Here is a 22,758-nt window from a genome sequence, read left to right as displayed (position 1 = left end):
GAGCTAAAGTTTGTAAGGGATTACGGAACCATAAATATTTCTTAAATACGTGTGTACTGTAAAGTGGTGTTAACTTCACTTATTCCTACTCCCCCACCCCTTTCAAGTAGAGGTCTAATGAAGCCAAGTAATGTTTAGATATTTGAGGAAGCAGTATTTTCTTTTTATTTGTAAATTATTGGCTGTATTACACTATGCAGTGTTGATATCTCTGTAAGTATATGAAACTAATAAAAATTATATGCATTATAAAGTGAGCAAGTGCAAAGTGATGCATGTGGGAAAGAGGAACCCAAACTATAGCTACGTAATGCAAGGTTCCATGTTAGGAGTCACCGACCAGGAAAGGGATCTAGGTGTCATCATTGATGATACATTGAAACCCTCTACTCAGTGTGCGGCGGTGGCTAAGAAAGCAAATAGAATGTTAGATATTAGGAAAGGATTAGAAAACAAAAATGATGACGTTATAATCCCTTTGTATCACTCCATGGTACGACCACACCTTGAATATTGTGTGCAATTCTGGTCACCGCATCTCAAAAAAGATATTAAGGGCAATTTTCGAAAGAAATGTCCAAGTGCAATTTGGACGTTCTTGCAAAACGTCCAACCCAGGGGCAGGGAAAACTGATTTTCGAAAAAAAGATGGACATTCATCTTCGTTTCGAAAATACAGTCAGAGACATCCCAAATCCTTAAATTTGGACGTCCCTAGACATGGACGTTTCTGACTTCGGCGATTTTCGAAACCAAACATGTCCATGTCAAAAACATCCAAATGCAGGCCATTGGAGCCAGCATTTGTAGTGCACTGGTCCCCCTGACATGCCAGGACACCAACCCTAGGGGGCACTGAAGTGGACTCATAAAATGCTGCCAGAAACATAGCTCCCTTACCTTGTGTGCTGAGCCCCCAAAACCCACTACCCACAACTGTACACCACTACTATAGCCCTTACAGGTGAAGGGGGGCACCTATATATAGATACAGTGGGTTTGTGGTGGGTTTTTGAGAGCTCGCTGTTTCCCTCCACAAATGTAACAGGTAGGGGGGGGGGGGGGTATGGGCCTGGGTCCGCCTGTCTGAAGTGCACTGCAGTACCCACTAAAACTGCTCCTGGGACCTGCATGCGCTGTCATGGACCTGAGTATGACATCTGAGGCTGGCATGACATATTTTTAAAGATATTTTTTGAGGGTTGGAGGGGGCTAGTGACCACTGGGGGAGTAATGGGAGGTCATCCCCGATTCTCTCCGGTGGTCATCTGGTCATTTTGGGTACCTTTTTGTGCTTATTCATAATAAAAACACATCTGGGTGAAAACGTCCAAGGGTTCGTCAGGGACATCCGTGTTTTTTTCATTTATAGGTCCAAACACGTCAAGTGTTAGGCACGCCCAAGTCCTGCCTTTGGTACGCCTCCGAACGCCCCCTTGAAATTTGAACATCCTTGCGATAGGCTGCATTTGGAGATGTCCAAAATCGGATTTCGATTATACTGATTTGGATGTCTCTGGGAGAAGGACGTCCATCTTCCGATTTATGTCGAAAGATGGACGTCATTTATTTATTTAGATTTTGCTCTGGTACTCTGGATACTTTCGAAAATGAGCCCAATAGTGGACTTAGAAAGGTACAGAGAAGGGCGATGAAAATGATAACAGGGATGGGCATCTTCCCTATAAGGAAAGGCTAAAATGGCTAGGATTCTTCAGCTTAGAGAAGAGACAGCTGAGGGGAGATATGATAGAGGTCTATAAAATAATGAGAGGAAATGAACAGGTAGACATGTATCACTTGTTTACTCTTTCCAAAAATACTAGGACTAGGGGGCATGCAACGAAGTTACAAAGTAGTAAATTTAAAACAAATCGGAGAAAATATTTCTTCATTCAATGTGCAATTAAAACTCTGGAATTTGTTGCCAGAGCATGTAGTAAAAGCAGTTAGCTTAACGGGGTTTAAAAAGGTTTGGATAGTTTCCTAAAAGAAAAGTCTATAAGCCATTATTAAAACTACTTGGGGAAAATCCACTGCTTATTTCTAGGATAAGCAGCATAAAATGTATTGTACTGTTTGGGATTTTGCCAGGTACTTGTGATCTGGATTTGGCCACTGTTGGAAACAGGATGCTGGGCTTGATGGACTTTTGGTCTGTCCCAGTATGGCAATACTTATGTAGTATTGCAGCCTCATGTACTGACCTTGTGCACCCAAGGCCCAGTGGCGACACATGATGGCTCAATCCAAGGAACAGCCAGCTGCTTCAAGACCGAAGTCCACATCTTCCTTGTTCTACTGCCAGGGTTGTCCCATTCTGTGGTTCTGCTTACCTAGTCCTTTGACTTTGGCCAGATCCCCATCCCACAATCTATGTTACTGCCAACAATCATCAGAGACCTTTTGTTAAATTACATCCCAGCAAAAATACTTTATTCTTTGCAACAAGCATTATTGAACATGCCTGGCTTTGTATATTTCAACACTACATGAATTTAGCTAAGAATTAAACTGAGAGCAGAACACGATTTTATTTATGGATTTGGATTTGGCTCATGCCGCTTTCAATTGTAGCTGAAGGTGAGTTGCATTCAGGTACAGTAGGTATTTTCCTGTCCCTAGGGGCTCACAATCTAAGTTTGTACCTGAGGCAATGCCCATATCACAAGGAGCTGCAGTGGGAGTTGGGATGTTTAATGTTTATGCTCCCTGGAGCTTTTAGTTTTAAACTGTTTCCTTCCAGAATTGGGGATGGAGGAAATCCTGTGTCAATCCAGTCAACCTAGGACCTCCTTTTCTTTCATGCCCAATGGATGCCTTTGTTCTTTGCACAGCAGGTACAGAGCCTATATTAATGAAGAGAGGAGGCAATTACTGCTTATGCGACCTAAAGTTCTTCAGACTGGGGCTTTACTTTTTCTTAATTCTCTTGCAAATATATAATTAACTATAGGAATGTTATATATCTATTTTTGGATCCTCTCGTTTGTTTTTTTCCTGAGCAACATGTTATTCTATTGACAATATGCTATCCTTTCCAGTGGATATTCTTGGAACTTCACTGTGTCTCTATATAATTTGGTACGTACCATTCAGGGCGTTATCTGCCCTATTCTCTTGGTGGGAGTGTTTTCCTTGCTTTGCTGTTTTAAGTCTGCTTCATCTCCCTATTAGAGGGCTTTACAGAGACAGAGAATTTCTTTGTCTTCTTTATTATTACAGAATTGCTTTATTCTATCATCTTTTCTTTTGAATTCGTTTCTAATATTTTACAAGTTCATGCTTGGATGGTGTATTGACAATTATATAAATAAAAATTAAACAAACTATCTGAGCTTTCATAAAAAGTTCAAGGCTTGCATATTTGTATAGAGACATGTATCCAGTTAGAGCCTTGCTTATTTTGCTAATCTCATTTGACAGTAAGGGTAAGAGGCTAGAAAACCATTCTGCATTATTGCTATCCTCAGGTGCTGAAGGTTCCTGCTACTTAGTTCAATTAATTAACCAGAGATCTGATTGTGACATTAGTTAAGAAGGGGTTTGACATTTTTTATTATATGTTTGGGGTTTTAGATATAATTATGGATTTGCAAGGATTGTTTACTTAGTATATATTATACACATCAATGAACTAGACAACATGAATTGAGGTTGCAGGCTGGCAGAATTAGGAGTAACATAAGGAAATACTTTTCACAGAGAGCACTGTGGAGGCCTGGAATGCTCTGGTGAAGGTGATGTGGACATAAACAAAAAGTGAAAGAATTCAGGTTTTGCTGTGTGAATTAGACAGTAGTTGAAGATGTATTATTGGGCCATTATATTTAGATGGTATAGTTTTATAATAAACAATAAAAATGTGTGGGATAAGCATAGATCATCCTTATCTAGAAAGAAGATGGAATCAAACAAAAATCAGATGACCACATGGCTGTTAAAATATTATGACGGATAGGAGTGGTACGTAAATGGCAACTCCAATTGGGTTCATAGGAGCCCTTTAGAGCAAAAATGTGCCACTGTCTACTTTTTGCATTATTTCAACTGTGCACTGATTCATAGCCTCTATAGTAGTGGTTCCCAAACCTAGCCCTGGAGTCAGTCAGGTTTTCAGGATATCCACAATGAATATTCATGAGAGAGATTTGCATGTACTGCCTCCACCTCATGCCTACCTTATGAATATTCATTTTGGATATCCTGAAAACCTGAGGTGCCTCCAGGGCCAGGTTTGGGAACCACTGCTCTATGGGCCTAAAGACTAACAACTTAGAAGAAAAATTGGGCCATGTCCATATTTATACAATTCTATCATCAGATGGCCATGGTCCGATTTTTCTTCTAAGTCATTAGTCTTTAGGCCATAGAGACAGTGAATCAGTGCATAGCCAAAATAATGCAAAAAAAATGGACGGCCGAGAAGGCCAGTGCTGAGCAGATTTTTAAGTCTATGTCCCCATAATGGCAAAAAGATCAAGATGGGCTGGAGTGGGCTTCAATGGCTTGCCAACTGATTGTGATGCCAATGCTGAATCATGAAGAGTGTAACCCGCACAGAGTGGCAAATATGGCTCTGGTCACCTTGCTGGGCAAACTGGATGGACCGTGCAAACCTTTATATGCTGTCATTTACTATGTTAATCTGAAGGTTATTTGTAATTCACCCTGGGTTACACTGAGCGGATATATAATGATTTCAATAAATAAACACAGCTCCAACTGACTACCTCACAGGCTTCAAATGTACTTTTAAAAAACTTTTTAAAAATTTAGTTTCTGCCTGTTTGATAGCTTGCTTCCTAAAGGTTTTTCTCAGTTGGAGGAATAATGTCTTTGATCCCCCAATCTAACGATTTGTACTTATTTAAAGCAGACTGGTGGTCTCTTATGCCTGCTTGCTTTTAGTAGGACAATGGATCCCAGGTTCTGATTCTATAGCTTCTTTTGGGATCTCTTTACAGCATTATCCCATTAGATAAAGTAGCCCCTCCTTCTCCTCAACTAAACTCCATCCGTCCTATTTACAATTCTCTACATCTTCTGACTACATTTCCCTTCCTCTAGTGTGCTTGGCTTGAAGGTGCTTCTCAGGTGTCAGGCACAAAAAAGCGAAAGATTCTGAAGTAAGGTTTAAGATTCTTTTAATATTAATGCTAAACAAGTGGCTCATGCACTCAAACCCCATCTTAAGCTTGGTTTACTTGTTTGAAACAGATTTTTTTTTTAGACTTTCAGCTTTGAATGCTGTCCTATCTAGATGTCCATGTGAGTACAGCAATACTCCAATTTCTTGCTAAAGACATAGAAAACACCTACCCACCCCACTGGCTTTTCTTATATACACTCCGAAGAACTTTCATTCTGTAGCCATATTCAATAAGTTGCTCCTTCTGCAATTCTTCTCACCTATGTTGCAGCCCGTTTAGCTTTTCCTAGTTATGGCCTTCATTAGCTCAAGGCCTTTTTTATGTTCTGTGTTTGGTTCATTTGTCTCTTCTGAGTCTCTGTACAGTACAGCATTGTGTACAGCTGGTATGTGAAATACAAATACATCAAAAGACAAACTGTCCCATATCGTTCCAGGAGTTCATCCTCCATGTAATGTTGAGATGAAAGTGATGCTGTCTTCATTCTGGAGTTTATAGGTCAGCTCCCCCTGCAGCCAGACAGAGAAGATAAGCTTTACTTTTCTCTCCCAAGAAGCACAAAATGCTGAACAAGCTTTCTGAAGGCAGAGGGGATGAGTACTAATGAGTGAGGTATGTCATCTTTTTAGGGGAGGAGCCTGCTATAATAATAAGGGAGAGGAAGGAAATGGGCATGTGGGTAGCACTGAGAAGGAAGAAAGCACAGGTGCCAGATAGGGCAGAGAGGCATTTAGAGGTGGATTCTAGGGAAAAGAAGGGTAGTACAAACCCAATGAAGCATACAGACCATTAACTCCCAGTCAGCATCATTGATGAGCACCAGGATACCAGGCCTCCTGTGAAAGAGAACAAGGAGAAAAAGTACAGCTTATAAGTTACTTGTGGTACAGAGAGAAGGGACCAAACCTTGTCTGCTCAAGCAGTCAGCAGTATTTGCATCAAGGGGTGTGAAAAATAACCATTTCTGCAATTAGAAGACAATCTCCTGACATTAGGCATCCTTCTACCTCCACATAGCAGAATTGTGGGTGCAGATGGAGATGTCTGCAGTGGGAGACATGGAGATACAGAAGAAAAGTATCTTGGGATGAACACTTACACTGAGTCCCCTTGAATAAAGAGCTCTGGTCTCTCTTGCAATAGGTTCTGTTTGATCCAGACCAGTAAGTGTCTGATATCCCCTAAAGAGTGGGAAAAGTACAGTCTTATATCAATGCTCTTATAATCATTAAGGAAATTCACATACAACACAGGAGTTCAGAGACAAATTTATGTACACACCTACTTGGACATGTGACATATTGTATATTTACAAGAGCATGCAAGCAAGACACATGGGAGGTGTACAGCCCCTATGTAGCAGGCTAGATTCCCTACACCAGAGAATGTGGAGCGTCATCCTCAGATATCTGACATCAGGGAATTCCTCTGCTATCTGATTATAAGGCACCAAAATTGAAATATGTTGCTGAGAGAATTCATTCTTACTTGGGTAAGTCACATATCCAAGAAAGGAGAGCAACAAATTACACCATGAAGAGCACATAACCTCGGGCATCCTATGGTCATCACCACAGTGCAAATCAAGGATTTTTGATGCTTCTCATTCCCTATAGATGGATTCTCTCAGAACACATTTCTGACAGCTGCAATACACCCAATAAGCATGTAAATGTGTTATAAGGGTGGAAGGTAGGGGGTGGTGTCAAAAGGCAGAAATGAGTCAGAGAAGGTGGAGGAGATGTAATGGTAGAGCTGGAGAAGATGTCCCCTCTTTACAGAAACTATTTAAATCCATTTTCCTTCCAAGTTTTAAAGCTCATGAGTGTCTCGGATTTCACATGAAGGCAATAAATGACCATGCACAAGGAAATTGGGGACTGGAGAGGTGAGGAATGATGCAAACTAAATAAGAGGGATACGTATGGGTATAAGCAATCGGGCTGCTGCAGTGTCTTCTGGTTCAGTGAATTTTTATTCTAAGGTTAGTTTGCGTTCCCTGAAACTGACGGCTCATTTAAGTCTCTCTGCTTTGGATTAAATCTCAGCTCATCTGACATAGAAATCTGCAGTCAGAGTAAAGATCTCTGGGCTGATTTTGGAGGTACATAATATTCGCCTTCTCCCCTCCCACTCCTCACTCTCCACCCACAGACAGGATGAGGTACTGATGTATTGACTTCATCCAGCAGCTGAGTCAAGATCTTGTTCCTTCCTGTGCTGTCCAGGGGACACAGGGGATGTGCTGTGTGCTGTCTGGGTTACACGTTAATTATTCAATTGATTCCTGTAGTCCCAGGCCAGGATCATGCATATAATCAGAGCTATTATCCTATAAAACATGAGGCTAGAGTCAGACATCACCAAGCAGAATCCAGGAAATAAATTAAGGAAAATGCATATAACGGTGGTCCTCGCTGGTATTACACCCCAGTTAATTGCAAGCTATGTTTCTGAATGTAAACACTGATGTTTGTTGGCGTGTTTGGAAGCTAAAAGGTACCTTCTACCATATATGGTGGGAATGTGGGAAAACACAGGCTTATTAGACCTTCGTTGTGCTGTATTGATATTTCCCAAGAACCCTAAGTCCTGTTTGCCCGGTGTTAGTAATAAGAGTGGACTCACTGGCAAGTACAGCTGAAATGCTTATGTCTGGCTGCGGCTAAATATGAGATAGCGGCTCACTGGAAGAAAACAAACTGGACCTACCCTGAGTGATTGGATGGTGTGTATGGCACATTTAGGAGAATTGGAAATCCTTACAGATTGTCTCCATGGACGTTATAATCTGGATAAATAAGAATGGACTCGTCTAATCACCATGCTCGTGTTGGGAGAGCAGGAGGTTAGGGGAGGGGGTAGATGCGGCAGGGTGGCACTGAAAAACCACACTGTGTCCCTCGGGTTTATGTTACTAAGAGTGGATTGTAAGTTGAAAGGGTGGAGATAGGGGACTGGGTTTGTTGGGATTTGCTATTTAGGTTGTATGGGGGGGGGGGGGGGGGGGAATTGTTTGTAATGGAATTGTGGTTTCCTTTGTATGCTTGGTTATTTAATACAAATTTATAGATTAAAAAAACAAAAAAAACCCAGCCAAACATCTGCAGGTCTTTATCAAAGACAGACCTCTTCTACATTAGTGATTGAGAGAGCTGACTGTGTGTAAATGGTCTTTCTCCAGTCCCCATGCTGACAAACCGCACCCTGTCAGTGCACCACCTTTTCAGCTTCTTGTAGCACACATAATAATGGCAGACACACAAGCTAACAGCACGAAGAGTGTTAATGCATGGAATTTGCTGTTCTATCTCATGTCCTCCAGCTACGATCTGGGTAGAGCTGTGTACTCAGACACTGCTAGGTTCCTGTATCTATGCACAAAGAACGTGAGTGCCAACAGTCAGTGTTGGGGTCAGTGCTCCAGGCCAGCCTTTCCCACTGCTGTGACCCAGAATATCATTGTTTATCACAGTGACGTGCTGAGGTCATCAGCTATGGCCCAGCTCCACCCACTCACATTCTCAGTTAGTAGTAGCCATTGTAACAGAGTAACCATGGCAAGCCCCAGCCTCACTTTGCCTCCTCCATTGTTCCATGGCTGGGAAGGGTGACATCCTTCATCTCTTGCCTATTTATTCTGAAACCTGCAACGGATCACTGGGGGGGGGGGGGGGGGGGTGGACTTAAGGCAGGGCAATCAGCTATTTTACTTTCTCAGCATCTCTGAAAGCAAATACCAGCTCCCTCTGTCTTCACTAACAATCCATTTTTATGTTCTCAGTCAGATAAAGCAGCTTAGATGCTCCAGAAGCAATAACTTAACTTGCGAAAGTCATTTAACCCTTCACTGCCCCAGGCACAAACTTAGATTGTAAGTCTTCCAGGTTCAGGAAAATACTTAGTGCATGATAACGCAACTCATATTGCACCAATTCCAAATAAATAAACTAAAATTAGAGAAATGAAAGTGTTTCTCATCATGGGTCCATGTCAGGCCCTGTTCTCTGTATCATAGCAACACATAAGTACATAAGTACATAAGTAGTGCCATACTGGGAAAGACCAAAGGTCCATCTAGCCCAGCATCCTGTCACCGACAGTGGCCAATCCAGGTCAAGGGCACCTGGCATGCTCCCCAAACGTAAAAACATTCCAGACAAGTTATACCTAAAAATGCGGAATTTTTCCAAGTCCATTTAATAGCGGTCTATGGGCGATCTGGGCCCTGACCTCCATGCTTCTGCGTTACAGCTTCTTCCTTATGCTAGTTTTAATACCAACCATCACCTCAAAGATCTTCAGTGAGATGTAAGGAGGATGCAGTCAGAACAGTAATGTAGTAGATGATGGCAGATAAGATCACTCTAGCTCACCCGATCTGCCCTGTTCTCTTCCATTTTGGCTGGATGAGCATATAAAATTCCCTGACTTAACCCAAGCTCTGCCTGCATGCCTTTTACCCAACCTCTAAATGCTGTTCCCACCACTACCCCCATCTTTCAAAAGCAAATCCAAATTCTTTTCCATTGCTGGCCTCCATTTCTGCTAGGCTACTCCAGGCCTTCTCATTCTCCTCTTTGTATCCCACTCATGCATCTGATGAAATGGACTTTGATCTTTAAAAGTTCATGCCTCAATAAATTATTTAGTCTATAATGGTGCCACCTGTCTCTGTCAATTTTGATATATTAGACTAACATAGCTATCCCCTTTTGAAGCTTCCATTTTCCTCGTAGGTTCTTACAAGATCTATACTTAATCCAAAACCCTGGCCCCTCCTATGTCTTATCCCTAAACTTTGTAAGTATCCAAATGGCCACCGAGGCCGTTTCCGTCAGTGGTGCAAACATTCTTACTGGAACTGCCTATATAAGGCATGTATACTATGAGGGACGTTTTAAGCCACATCAAATCCACATAAAGATCAGTGGGTAATTATCCACATATCCTTTGCAGGTTAAAAAAAAAAAAAAAAAAGAGAGAAATATAACTTGTTGATGCTGACAATACACAAAATACATAGATATACAGATAACAATCATATATCTTTATACATGCTATTCATACAGTCAAGCACAGATAATTTGTCCATTTTTTTTTTTTTGGGGGGGGGGGGGAATAATTTCATCAAAGGGCAATCTCTATGTAAAATGGTCAAAAGGCATCTATTTTATAAATGCAACATAAGGACTATGTGCCTTATTAAACAGACTCTTCCAATGACCCCTAGCAACATACAAATTTTCAAACAATTTTTGCACATGCTCAAAGGTGCTCAAAATGTTTTGACACTATGGTAAACACATTATTGTTTAACAAGCCTTTAGGGTTTAGGTATGCTCTATGCATATGTGACCGTATATCATGTTGTATGGCAGTGTTACTTAATTTTTAAAATGTGTAGCCCGCACATCTACCATTCTGAGCAGGGGACAATTTACATTCAAATATAAATTCACATGTTACAAAACTCCTAATACAGACAGACAACTTTCTAAAACAAACATCACAAAAATAGCAATTATAGATAACAAACAGTCCAAAAGAAAATGCAAGGCCTGGGGGTCAAATGGTGGTCCCTGGAGACCTCTGGGGCAGACCCCATCTTCATTCTGTTTTTTCCCTACTGCTCTCTGCCTCTCTACTCAAGATCAGGACAGAAAGGGAGAGAGAATGGTAGAAGCTACATGTTTGAAGGCCAAGGTATTTCTCAACAGACAAAGAGAATGTGCCCAGCGCTCCCACCAGGTGCTGTGGAGGACTTGCAGCCCTTCTGCATTTCCTCATAGCTGTATCCGGGTGACTCCAGTTCCACCCGATCTTCCCAGGGCCTTCTCTCCAAGTGCCCAGAGTTCCCAGGTGCTTTTTGGCTAGGATCAGGCGACCCTCAGGGGGAGGAATGCTGGCTTCGGCCTAACCCATGGTAAGCCTTTCCTCAGCTGAGAGGTACCCACCTCTACCACCGGCTGCCCTTTCAGGTGCTGTGTGGAGGACTTGCAGCTCATCTGCATATCCTTACAGCCTTCTCCGGGGTGACACCCAGGTCCACCCCGATCCACTCAGGGCCCTCCGCTCTAGGTGCCGCGCGCCGGGGCATTTTTCTCTTTGTAATCTAATCTTTTTCCAGTTGCTAAAGTACCTTAATCATTTATGGCCCCTATTCACATTCTCTTCCTAGCTCTGTCCCTTCCTAATCTTTTCCCTCACCCCCTACCTCTCTCCGCTACAGGAACTCACTTCCCATCCATTGATTTCATCACCTCACCTTCTCTCCTTACCCTCTTCCTCCCCTCTTGGCTTTTAATCTCCGTCTCTTTCTTACCTCCATTTTGCCTTCCCCATTCCACCTAAATACCTACTCGCCTTCGACGCATTCGTGGCCAAACCTCTTCCTACTCTCCTCCGCTCTCTTTTACTCCTTCTCTTACTCTCAGCTGGTGACATCAATCCCAATCCTGGCCCTCCTCACCAAACTATTATCCAAACTCTACAGATCTCACCGTGACCCTCTCTAACCTCATCTCTATTCCTCTACTCCCCTCCTCTTCTCTGCCTTCTCTTGCGCCCTATGGAATGCCCCGCTCTATCTGTAACAAACTCCCCTATATCCAGGACCTCTTTATCTCGCGTTCACCTCCATCTGCTCGCCATAACAGAAACCTGGCCTCTGCCCTGATGGACTCTGCTTCAGTCGCAGCCCTGTGCCATGGCGGTTATCTATTTTCACTACTCCTCGCTCTGCTGGCCGTGGGGGGCGGTGTTGGACTACTTCTCTCTCCCTCCTCCAGATTTCAACCCCTTCTTCCACCTCAATCTCACTGTTTTTCCTCCTTTGAAGTCCACTCTATCCGCCTTTTCCTCCTCTGCCTCCTTCGAATAGCGGTCATTTATCGTCCCCCTGATAAGTCCCTTTCATCCTTTCTCAGTGACTTTGATGCCTGGCTTGCCTTCTTCCATGATCCTTCCTCCCCCTCTCTCATCCTTGTGACTTTAATATTCCTGCTAATGATCCTTCCAACTCTTATATTTCCAAGTACTCGCTTTAACGTCGTCCTTTAATCTCCAACTATGCTCCACCTCCCCCACTCATCAAAAGGTCACTGTCTTGATCTCATCTTCTCCTCCAACTGTTCACCCTCTAGTTTCCTTGCCTACCGATCTTCCCCTCTCTGATCACCATCTTATAACTTTCACACTTAAAATCTCCTCCCTCCCAGTCCCGTCCTATCCTATCTAATTTATCTAGGAATCTTCACGACATTGACCCTTCATCTCTATCCTCCCATGTTTCAAACCTCCTCTCTACTGTGGCACCATCCACGTCTGTCAACGAGGCTGTTTCTTCTTACAACAATACTCTATCCTCTGCCTTAGACACTCTTGCACCTTTGATGACCCGCCCTGTAAGGCGTACAAAACCCCAACCTTGGCTGACTTCTAATATCCGCTATCTACGTTCCTGTACCCGCTCCGCCGAACGCCTCTGGCGAAATCTCGGACCCTTGCTGATTTCTACACTTTAAGTTCATGCTGACCTCCTTCCAATCTGCTCTTTTACATGCCAAACAGGATTATTATATCCAACTGACCAACTCTCTTGGCTCTAATCCTCGACTTCTCTTCACCACATTGAACTCTCTCCTCAAGGTGCCCCTCCCCCAACTCCCCCTTCATTATCTCCTCAGACCCTTGCTGAATTCTTTCACAACAAGGTTCAAAAGATAAACCTTGCTTTCTCTACCTCACCAGCTCTCCCTCCACTAGTCCGTTCCCCTCATTCCCTTTCCTCCTTTCCTGAAGTTACTACTGAGGAAACTACACTTCTCCTTTCTTCCTCAAAATGTACCACCTGTTCCTCTGATCCCATTCCCACCCACCTTCTTAATGCCATCTCTCCTACTCTTATTCCTTTTATCTGTCACATTCTCTACCTCTCACTTTCCACTGCGACTTGTCCCTGCTTCCTTTAACATGCTGTGGTCACACCCTCTCCTTAAGAAGCCTTCACTTGACCCTACTTGTCCCTCTAATTACCGACCATCTCCCTCCTTCCTTTCTCTCCAACTTACTTGAGCGTGCTGTTCACCGCCGCTTGCCTTGATTTTCTCTCCTCACATGCTATTCTTGACCCATTACAATCTGGTTTTCGCCCTCCTCCACTCAACTGAAACTGCGCTTACTAAAGTCTCCAATGACCTATTACTGGCTAAATCCAGAGGTCAATATTCCATCCTCATTCTTCTTGATCTTTCCGCTGCTTTTGACACTGTCGATCACAGCATACTTCTCGATACCCTGTCCTCACTTGGATTCCAGGGCTCTGTCCTTTCCTGGTTCTCTTCCTACCCTCTCCCTCCGCACCTTTAGTGTCACTCTGGTGGATCCTCTTCTACTTCTATCCCTCTGCCTGTCGGTGTTACCTCAGGGTTCTGTTCTTGGTCCCCTCCTCTTTTCTATCTACACTTCTTCCCTTGGTTCATTAATCTCATCCCATGGCTTTCCTACCACCTCTATGCTGATGACTCCCAAATCTACCTTTCTTACCCTGATATCTCACCTTGCATCCAAACCAAAGTTTCAGCGTGCTTGTCTGACATTGCTGCCTGGATGTCTCAACGCCACCTGAAATTAAATATGACCAAAACCGAGCTTCTCATTTTCCCCCCCAAACCCCACCTCCCGCTCCCCCGTTTTCTATTTCTGTTGATGGCTCTCTCATTTCTCCTGTCTCCTCAGCTCGAAACCTTGGGGTCATCTTTGACTCTTCTCTCTCCTTCTCTGCTCATATCCAGCAGACCGCCAAGACCTGTCGTTTCTTTCTTTACAACATCCGTAAAATCCGCCCCTTTCTTTCCGAGCACTCTACCAAAACCCTCATCCACCCCTTGTCACCTCTCGTTTAGACTACTGCAATCTGCTTCTTGCTGGCCTCCCACTTAGTCACCTCTCCCCTCTCCCAGTCGGTTTCAAAACTCTGCTGCCCGTCTCATCTTCCGCCAGGGTCGCTTTACTCATACTCCCCCTCTCCTCAAGACCCTTCACTGGCTCCCTATCCGTTTTCGAATCCTGTTCAAACTTCTTCTACTAACCTATAAATGTATTCACTCTGCTGCTCCCCAGTATCTCTCCACACTCGTCCTTCCCTACACCCTTCCCGTTGCACTCCGCTCCATGGATAAATCCTTCTTATCTGTTCCCTTCTCCACTACTGCCAACTCCAGACTTCGCGCTTCTATCTCGCTGCAACCCTACGCCTGGAATAAACTTCCTGAGCCCCTACGTCTTGCCCCATCCTTGGCCACCTTTAAATCTAGACTGAAAACCCACCTCTTTAACATGCTTTGACTCGTAACCACTTGTAACCACTCGCCTCCACCTACCCTCCTCTCTTCCTTCCCGTTCACATTAATTGATTTGATTACTTTATTTATTTTTGTCTATAGATTGTAAGCTCTTTGAGCAGGGACTGTCTTTCTTCTATGTTTGTACAGCGCTGCGTATGCCTTGTAGCGCTATAGAAATGCTAAATAGTAGTAGTAGTAGTAGTAATGCAACCTCCTTGAGGATATCACCAGTAAAGAGTTTGAAGATGGGATGGAAGGGAAGGATGCCCATTGACACACACTGGTCACAGTGTTACGGTCCCTTATAGGAAGATATTTGACAGCTCACCTTCAGCTCATTTGGATCCAAAGTGGCCCCGACTTAAAAAAGAAAATCACTTTTGCAAAGTTTTAAAATTAATGACTCTATGCCACACAGGATGAAATTGAATGGGTGGGTTATAAGCATGTTAAATAAACTCCATCCCAAACTATCCTGCAGCACCTCCCTGGAACACAACATGCAGATCACATAAAAGCAGGCAGTCTTGAGCACTGCCTACTTTTTACATCCATTTACTTGTATGCAGTTTTATAACGGCTATTTTGCTGCATACAGAACTCGCTTTATACATGGAAAATGCTGTATAAGTAGGGCTAGATCTAGGGGGCTTTATAAATTGTAAATTTAGGTGATTTGGCAGTGCAGTGTAAAAATCAGTGGTTAATGTCTCAGAATTAAACCGTAGGCAGACGTTTAGATGGTTTCTATTTTTTACTTGCCTTATATTAGTAAAAAATTTAAAGTTGTTTACACTTTCTCTTTATTCTTCTTATTATATCCAGAAGTCAGGACACTCCCTCTTATCTCATTCCTCCTCCTTTCAGTGATTCCAGTACATACTCTCCCCTCCTCCCTGATCCCAGCATACTCTCTCCTTGTCTCCCATCGCCAATTCTTCTGCCATACCCACAGCTGCCTGGCTTAAACACAATGTGGCTATTACCTCCACTGCATCTTCCTCCCTGTGCATATGGAGCCAGTGACAAGGTCCCCCTACTTTTTATGGTGCCTTGACATTCTCACTGCATGGAAGGTGTGTCCCTCTTCAATGACATCATCCATTTGTGATGGTAGCAGTCTGATGATATCACTGGAGTGTAGAAGCTTTTTTTTTTTTTAGGGTTTTCCCAGTTCTAGCCAAAAATTAGCACCCCTATTTGTAAAATTAGTCCACTGTGTCTGAATAGCAGAACTATGCAGATAAACTAGTGCAATCATTGGTAATGAGCCATTTGGACTATTGTAATTCCTTATATGCGGGATGCAAGGCACAAAACATTAAGAAACTCGACAGCCCAGAACACCGCAGCCAGATAGATATTCGGAAAGGTGAAATATGAAAGTGCTGGACCCCTTAGAGAAAAACTGCATTGGCTCCCACTGAAGGATCGAATTGCATTCAAGATTTGTACCTTGGTTCATAAAATTATTTATGGAGATGCCCCCATCTTACATGTCAGACCTAATAGACTTACCAGAGAGAAACAACAAAGTTATTCACGCACTTGCTTAACCCTTCACTATCCCAGCTGCAAAGGACTTAAATACAAATCTATACATACATCTAGCTCTCATACATCTGCACACAACTATGGAATGAATTACCGATCACCTTGAAAACAACACACGACTTGACAGCCTTCCGAAAATGACCTGAAGACTTACTTATTCATAAAGACGTACAAAAAGATCCCCCATAACGATCTGACTCCCAAATAACTCCAAAAACAACTATTATGGACTCTCCTAATTTGTTTATTTTATTTACTTCCTCATTACTGAATATTATACCTTGTCCTGATATCATTATATTATGTTTTATCCATTTATCCACTTCCAATCCTAAATGATATACTTATGCACCTTTATTTGCAACAAATCTGAAATTACCATTCCGCTAATATGATTGCCATGATATTCTTATGCACCTTATCTGTATCTACATTCTAAAATTCTTATTCTATTAATGTGAATGTCATTGTAACATTTTGTAAGCCACATTGAGCCTGCAAATGGGTGGGAAAATGTGGGATACAAGTGCAGCAAACAAACAAACAAACAAATAAATAAAGGCAGCATTGATAAGAATATCGGACTATTTGTTATCTATCCTGGGATTCAAAGATGTTGCATAATTTAAAGCAAACCTGAAGTTCTTCAGCTAGGAATATCCTATTCTATTCATTAGTCTTATATACAGTGGTGTGCTGGAGTCGGCTTGCACTGGCTCGCAAGAGACGGTTGTTAAATTTTTTACCGACTTGCGAGCCAGTTGTTCTTGAGGGTGAGCCGGCTCTCCTTCCTCCCCTCCCTCCCAGCCACAGGGTCCGGTCCCTCCCCTCCCCTGTCCAGCGAATTCTTCGGGGCAGGCAGTCTTGTCAGCCCACTGACGGCGCTGACCCTCCCCTGCTGCCGGATCGCTCTTTAAAAATGGCTGCCAAAACTTCCAGCGGCGGCCTTGCGAGACTTCTGCTGAAGTCTTGGAGGCCGCCCTTGTAAGTCTCGGCGGCCATTTTGAAGAGCGATCCAGCAGTGGGCAGGAAAGACTGGGGATCTTTCCTGCCTGCCCTGAAGCATCTGCAGGACAACTTCGGTGGCTGGAGGGGGGGGCAGGGGAGAGAAGGGAGTCATTGGGCATGGGTGGCTGGAGGAGGGGCAGGGGAGAGAGGAGAGTCGCTGGGCATGGGTGGCTGGAGGGGGAGCAGGGGAGAGAGGAGGGTTGCTGGACATGGGTGGATGGAAGGGAGGGCAGGGGAGAGAAAGGTCGCTGGGTATGGGTGGCTGGAGGGGGGGGCAGGGGAGAGATGAGGGTCGCTGGACATGGGTGGGATGGAGGGGAGGGCAGGGAGAGAGAAGAAATGCTGGACATGGATGGAAGGGAGTGAAGAGTGAGGAAGGAGATGAGGGAAAAGAAAGAGAGGAGAAAAACTGCACATGGATGAAGAAAATAGGCAGAAGCTGGATCCACTGGACAGTCAAGTCTGTGGAGGACCAGAAATGAAGAAGAAAGGAGGAAAGGAAATAAATAAATGGAAGGAAGCCCTGGAAACGGAGTTAAGAGGACAGATAGCAGGCAGAATCGGATACTGGGCCAGCATGATCAGAAAAACAAAGTCACCAGACAACAAAGGTAGAAAAAAATCATTTTATTTTCATTATAGTGTTTGGAATATGTCACTTTAAGAATCAGGTGCTCAACATTATTTATGGCATTTTGTCGCACATTAAACATGAATTAGATTGGAATCTGGGATCATTTAATTTTTTTTTTCCTGGAGTAATGCATTGCCCCCCCCCCCAGGCTCTCTCCCTGGCTATAGCCAGCTCTGCAATTGGGGGGGGGGGCGCAGAGGGGGACGGGGAGAGAGCCTGTTGTTAAACATTACCAGCATACCACTGCTTATATTTATTTATTACATTTGTACCCCGTGCTTCCCACTCAAAGCAGGTTTCAATGCAGCTTCATAGTAATTGGATTGCAAAGTATTGGTAGAGAGAAATAAGGTTGGTATTATCAGAGTAATAAAAGAAATAAGAATGCAGAAATGCAGGGATGAGGGGAGTAGAAGTATGAGCAAGGGTAAGTGAGCGATTGGAGGGTAGATGAGGCGGAGGGGAATGGGTAAGAGTGAAGGGAGTAGGAGAGGTGTGAGTAAGGGTAGGTGAGCATGGGGGGAGGGGGTCGATGAGGCGAAAGGGGATAGAACAGGGGATAAGCAGGGAAAATGAGGCGGGGAGATGTAGTCTAGGTCATTGTCATGGTCTCCTGGATATGTGATGAATAGATGGGTTTGTGGGAATACCATTCTACCCTTTAAAACAGTCGGGATGTGGTTTTGAAAGTGTGGGAGGAAGTGAAGGGCCTTGAGGGGTCTCTTGGGACTCCTTTCTGCAGTTGCATAATCAGGTGTCAGCCGTCATCAGAAAGGACAGATTAGGTTTAGGTTGATGAGACAGCTACAGCTCTTTTCAAAACATCAGGATCGCAGGGTGGTGATGCAAGCAATAGTTCCTAATCATCTTGATTACTGCAATGCCATTTAGATAGTACTCCCTAAGTGTTTGATTCAAAGGCTGCAGATTATTCAGAACATGGCTGCAAAAATTTTAATGTTTGGGAAACCATGAGATAAGTCTCTCTGCATATGATAAAGTTTCATTGGCTCCCCATTGTTAAGAGAACTGAGTTTAAGTTATTCTGCCTCATTTTCCAGCTTGCCCAGTTTCTCTCACTCTCCCCAGCCCATAGCCTCTGACTCTCCTTCCCCCTTTATCCAGTATCACCCATCTCTCTCCCCGCTCTCATCCAATCTTGACTTATTTCTCTCTCCCTCCCCATCTATCCAGCCTTGCCCAATTTCTCTCTCCACCAGCCCATAGCCTTTGTCTCCCCCTTCCCTTTTATCCTGTATTGCTCTATCCCTCTCTCTGTCACTCTCTTTCCCTCTCCCACCCCACCCATCCAGTCTTAACTAATTTTTCTCTCTTCCCCCTTCCATCCACTGTGGCCCTGCAGAAGTGTCTCGCTCCCTCCCTCCTGTGCACCACCACCGGGCCTGAGCTAATAAAAACTACCATGGGAGACACGTGGGACCTGGCTCTTTGTAGTGTCACTAGTGCTTCCTGTGCTAGTCCTGGAAGTTTACTTCAGAGGAGCTGGGCCCTGCCTGTCTCCCATGGTAGTTTATTAGCGTAAGCCTAGCAGAGGTGGAATGGGAGGACTGGAGCAACACTGCCCTGCAGGGCCACAGTGGATGGGAAGAGAGAGGGAGTGGGCCCTGCACACAGTGAAGGTGTGGTTCAGGCTGGGGAGGCAGCCAAGCCTGACAACAACAAAGTAATAGCCAATCAACAGCTGTTCTGGGTAGGTGTAGAGGGTGTGTACTAGGGTTTACAAGTGATATCAGACCCTGGTTTGCATCTGATTGAGCTTGAACTTCCTGTCTCAGCTCAGCTGTTTTTGGGACCAGATGTTTGTGCCCATTCAGCTGCAAGCCACACCTGTTATTCCTTGGAAAGCCTTTACAAGGGGAGAAGCAGAGGGATGGATTTTTTTTTTAACTACTTTACAAATTTGTACTTTGTAAGTACAAGTACAGCTTAAATATAACTAGTTACAAGTAAAAAGTATGGCAAAAAAAAAAATGTAACTCATTACAAGTAAAATGACTGCCAATTGTACTTAAATACTGTAACAAAGTACAAGTACTGTGTTACTACTCACCTCTGCTGCTGGCCCAGGACAGCACAGACTGGGTGTGTAAAAAGTCACCTCACTGCGTGTTACACTTTTAAGGGAATCCTGCAGGAACTGCTTCTGTTCCCGCGTGAGTCCCGTGAACCCGGAAGGGATTCCCTCAAACCCTGTTCCCATGCAGGTCTCTAGTTAGTAGGTCAACACAAACTTTTCATGTTTACCCCAACACTTTGGAAAAGGCTGCCAGCACTTTTGAATCAGATTTGATGTTAAGATGATAAAGGCTTTTAGAAGAGTCTTAAAACTTTTCATTTTCTTAAGGTTTGCAGCGTGAGGGATACTTGGTTATATAGCAAAATGTGCGTTGTACGTGGGATGTGTTCAATTGTTGAAGCAGATGGGAGTTTGAATGGTTAATTTCAATGCTGTAGGAGTTTGTATCCTTCAATGATATAAAGATGCATTGGAAGAGACTGAGGATGGTTTTAGTAATGTTTTTTTTCTTGCCATTGTAAACTGCCTTGAATAGCCCTTGAGGCTGAAGTGATGCAGAATATAAATGCTTAATTACATTAAGCCAAATCTTCTCTCTCTTTGAGTGCAGAGGTTTGGCTTTTTATTTATTTATTGCCTCACTGACTTAAGTTATTTAATGTCTGTATATGTCAACATAAAAAATGTAATGTTCTCATGTAATTAAAGTGTATGGCAAATCAAAAAAAGTGTTGTCTGGTCTTCCTCTGGCCACATTTGCAGGTCTTTTGTAGAATATACTTTGCATATATTTAACTATAACCCTTTAATGACTGTATATACATAACAATATCTCCATTTTGACTCATCATTCTTGGAAGCTTTTTGTTAGCTACTCTCTGCACTTTTGCTTAGGTTCTTTCCTCTACGGCCCTCTAAAGTGCCAAAAGATTGCACATACATAGCTCAAAGACCTTGGAGAAACATAGGTCTCATGCAGCTGGGTCTGTCTGGAAGACTATGCAGGGGTCTAGAAGGTAGGATGTAGGATGCTTGAACAACAACCATGCTAGTGTTCCTAGCTATTTCAAGGGTGGGTAACCATGGTCCTTAATGATTTCCATAAAGAATGTGTATAAGATCTATTGACATACAATAGAAGCAGTATATGCAAATCAATCTCAATATTCATTGTGGAAAACTTGAAAATCTGACCAGATTGTGGCCCACCAATGGGCTATTTTAAATGTGATATCATGCTCTACCAGACCCTCCCCTAAAGCATTAGTACTAGGTGCCAGCCAGAAACGCCAATTTTTACCCCCTTTCTTATTAGTTACTTGCAGCCAGAGCTGCAATATATGCAGCATAAGGGCATTGGATATATTAGTTAACCAACTACTCATCCATGCTACCCAAGGAATGAGGTACAGAGGAATATATGGAATATAATGCTACTCAGTTTGATTGTTTGGTTTCCAATTTACTGTTTCCTTCCAATCCCAATGATGTCTAATTTGCAGAGCTATATAATACCCTCTTAAATCTGGTGAGCCTAGGATCATCTTCTGCCACCTTTGTAATATTCCTAGGCTTATCCTAACTGGTAAAGCTTTACTCCTATGGGAATTCTGAACTACTGCACAATGCAGGATTTTTACAGAATTTTGCACAGGGACCAAGGATGCAGCATCCTTTTTTTTTTTTTTTTAATTTTGTAGGACATTTTCCACCTCCCTCCCTGAACATTCCCTGGAATGTAGCCCCCCTGAGGCAAACCCCTCTCCCGTAGGACAAAATTTTTTTTTTTTTAAAGATTCACAAATTTAACACAAAGAAACAGTCATTGCACAAAAATATGCCCAAAATTACAAACTATTTCAAATATTTTCTCTTATCCCGTAACCTAATCTGCAAACACAGGAAAAGGAGCACAGCGGCTGCATATCAGACTATGCACTCTTGTAGCATGCGAGCCTGACTGAAGTATTTGAATCACAGGGCCCTACAGTCCCACGGAAGATAAGGGTGTTAGTGAAAAAGAGGCTATGTTTGGGGAATGTATGAGGGAAGGGGGCTGGAGGAATATGTGTCTCAGGAGGAACAGGACAGTTGTGTGCCTGGGAAGGGGTGGGATATGCCTGGTGGGGGCAACTGCCTCACCATCTCACACATGAACCAACTCCCCAAAAATACCTTGCCTGTGACTGCCCCTCCCAAAAAAAACCCAAAATTGCTCTGCCTTCAATACTAGGCCCTCCACACACACAATTCAAGCTTAATCTGGTTTTGCCTACATGTTGTGAACAGGGCCAGATTATGCCATTGGCAAACTTTGCGTTCTCAAGTTTTGGAGTGGGGGAGGAGGGGTAATATGAAATATGCTCAGAAATCTGGAGATTACAGATTGCCAACTGCCTGCCTGACTTTCAGAAGTCAGCAGAATGTTGCATTAATGTCCAGAAGGTAGAAGTTTGGGTAATAGGTCTCGACATTTTTCTGAGTTTAAAACCTCTATTTGCAGTTCTCTATTTCAACCCCCCTCAAATGTGAGTCTGCTCTGCTTGCTTCCTATCATGATTTTGGAGTTCCTTTCAAAAATGTTGTGCTATTGATTTTACTCTGTAAACCGCTTGGATCTGCCAGTTAGGCTAGGTGGTATAGCAAGTCTAAATAAATGGACTGTAGATGGGATCCATTCAGTGAGAATGCAGTGGGGGTGGAAGACTAAAACACAGCTCTAATCACAAAAAAGGAGGAAGTGATCTGGAAGAAGTTTCTGTACTGTAGAACTGAAGTTTCTGCATGGGGTGGGGGTGGAAGATAAATGAACATCCTTCCAAAAATGCCCCAATATAATGCAATGGGAGAATAGATTCCAACAGTACTACTTACTACTTATCATTCTACAGCACTACTAGATGTACACAAACATATAAGAGACAGTCCTTGCAAATCTATCTAAAACAAACTGGACAAATAAGAAATTAAGGTATTTCATTTATTACAGGAATAATTAAAACATGGGTAATAAACAGATGAATA

General features: G+C 43.3%; 1 protein-coding gene across 2 annotated transcripts in view; it reads right to left on the bottom strand.

Annotated features, from left to right (window-relative positions):
* Positions 1–5,130: 5,130 nt before the first annotated feature.
* URM1 (ubiquitin related modifier 1) overlaps positions 5,131–22,758 on the bottom strand; it is a 46,944-nt gene continuing 29,316 nt past the window's right edge. For both annotated transcript variants that reach the window (XM_030207944.1, XM_030207943.1), the window contains exons 3-5: positions 6,253–6,334; positions 5,941–5,989; positions 5,131–5,662 (exon numbers count right to left, since the gene is read on the bottom strand). In XM_030207944.1, coding sequence (XP_030063804.1) covers positions 5,594–5,662; positions 5,941–5,989; positions 6,253–6,334 — 200 coding nt within the window. In that variant the 3' untranslated portion in view covers positions 5,131–5,593. The remainder of the gene's footprint in view (positions 5,663–5,940; positions 5,990–6,252; positions 6,335–22,758) is intronic.

The sequence above is a fragment of the Microcaecilia unicolor genome, chromosome 6 (assembly GCF_901765095.1).
Source record: "Microcaecilia unicolor chromosome 6, aMicUni1.1, whole genome shotgun sequence".
In the NCBI taxonomy this organism is placed as follows: Eukaryota; Metazoa; Chordata; class Amphibia; order Gymnophiona; family Siphonopidae; genus Microcaecilia; species Microcaecilia unicolor.
This window is presented reverse-complemented; position numbering and strand designations above follow the sequence as displayed.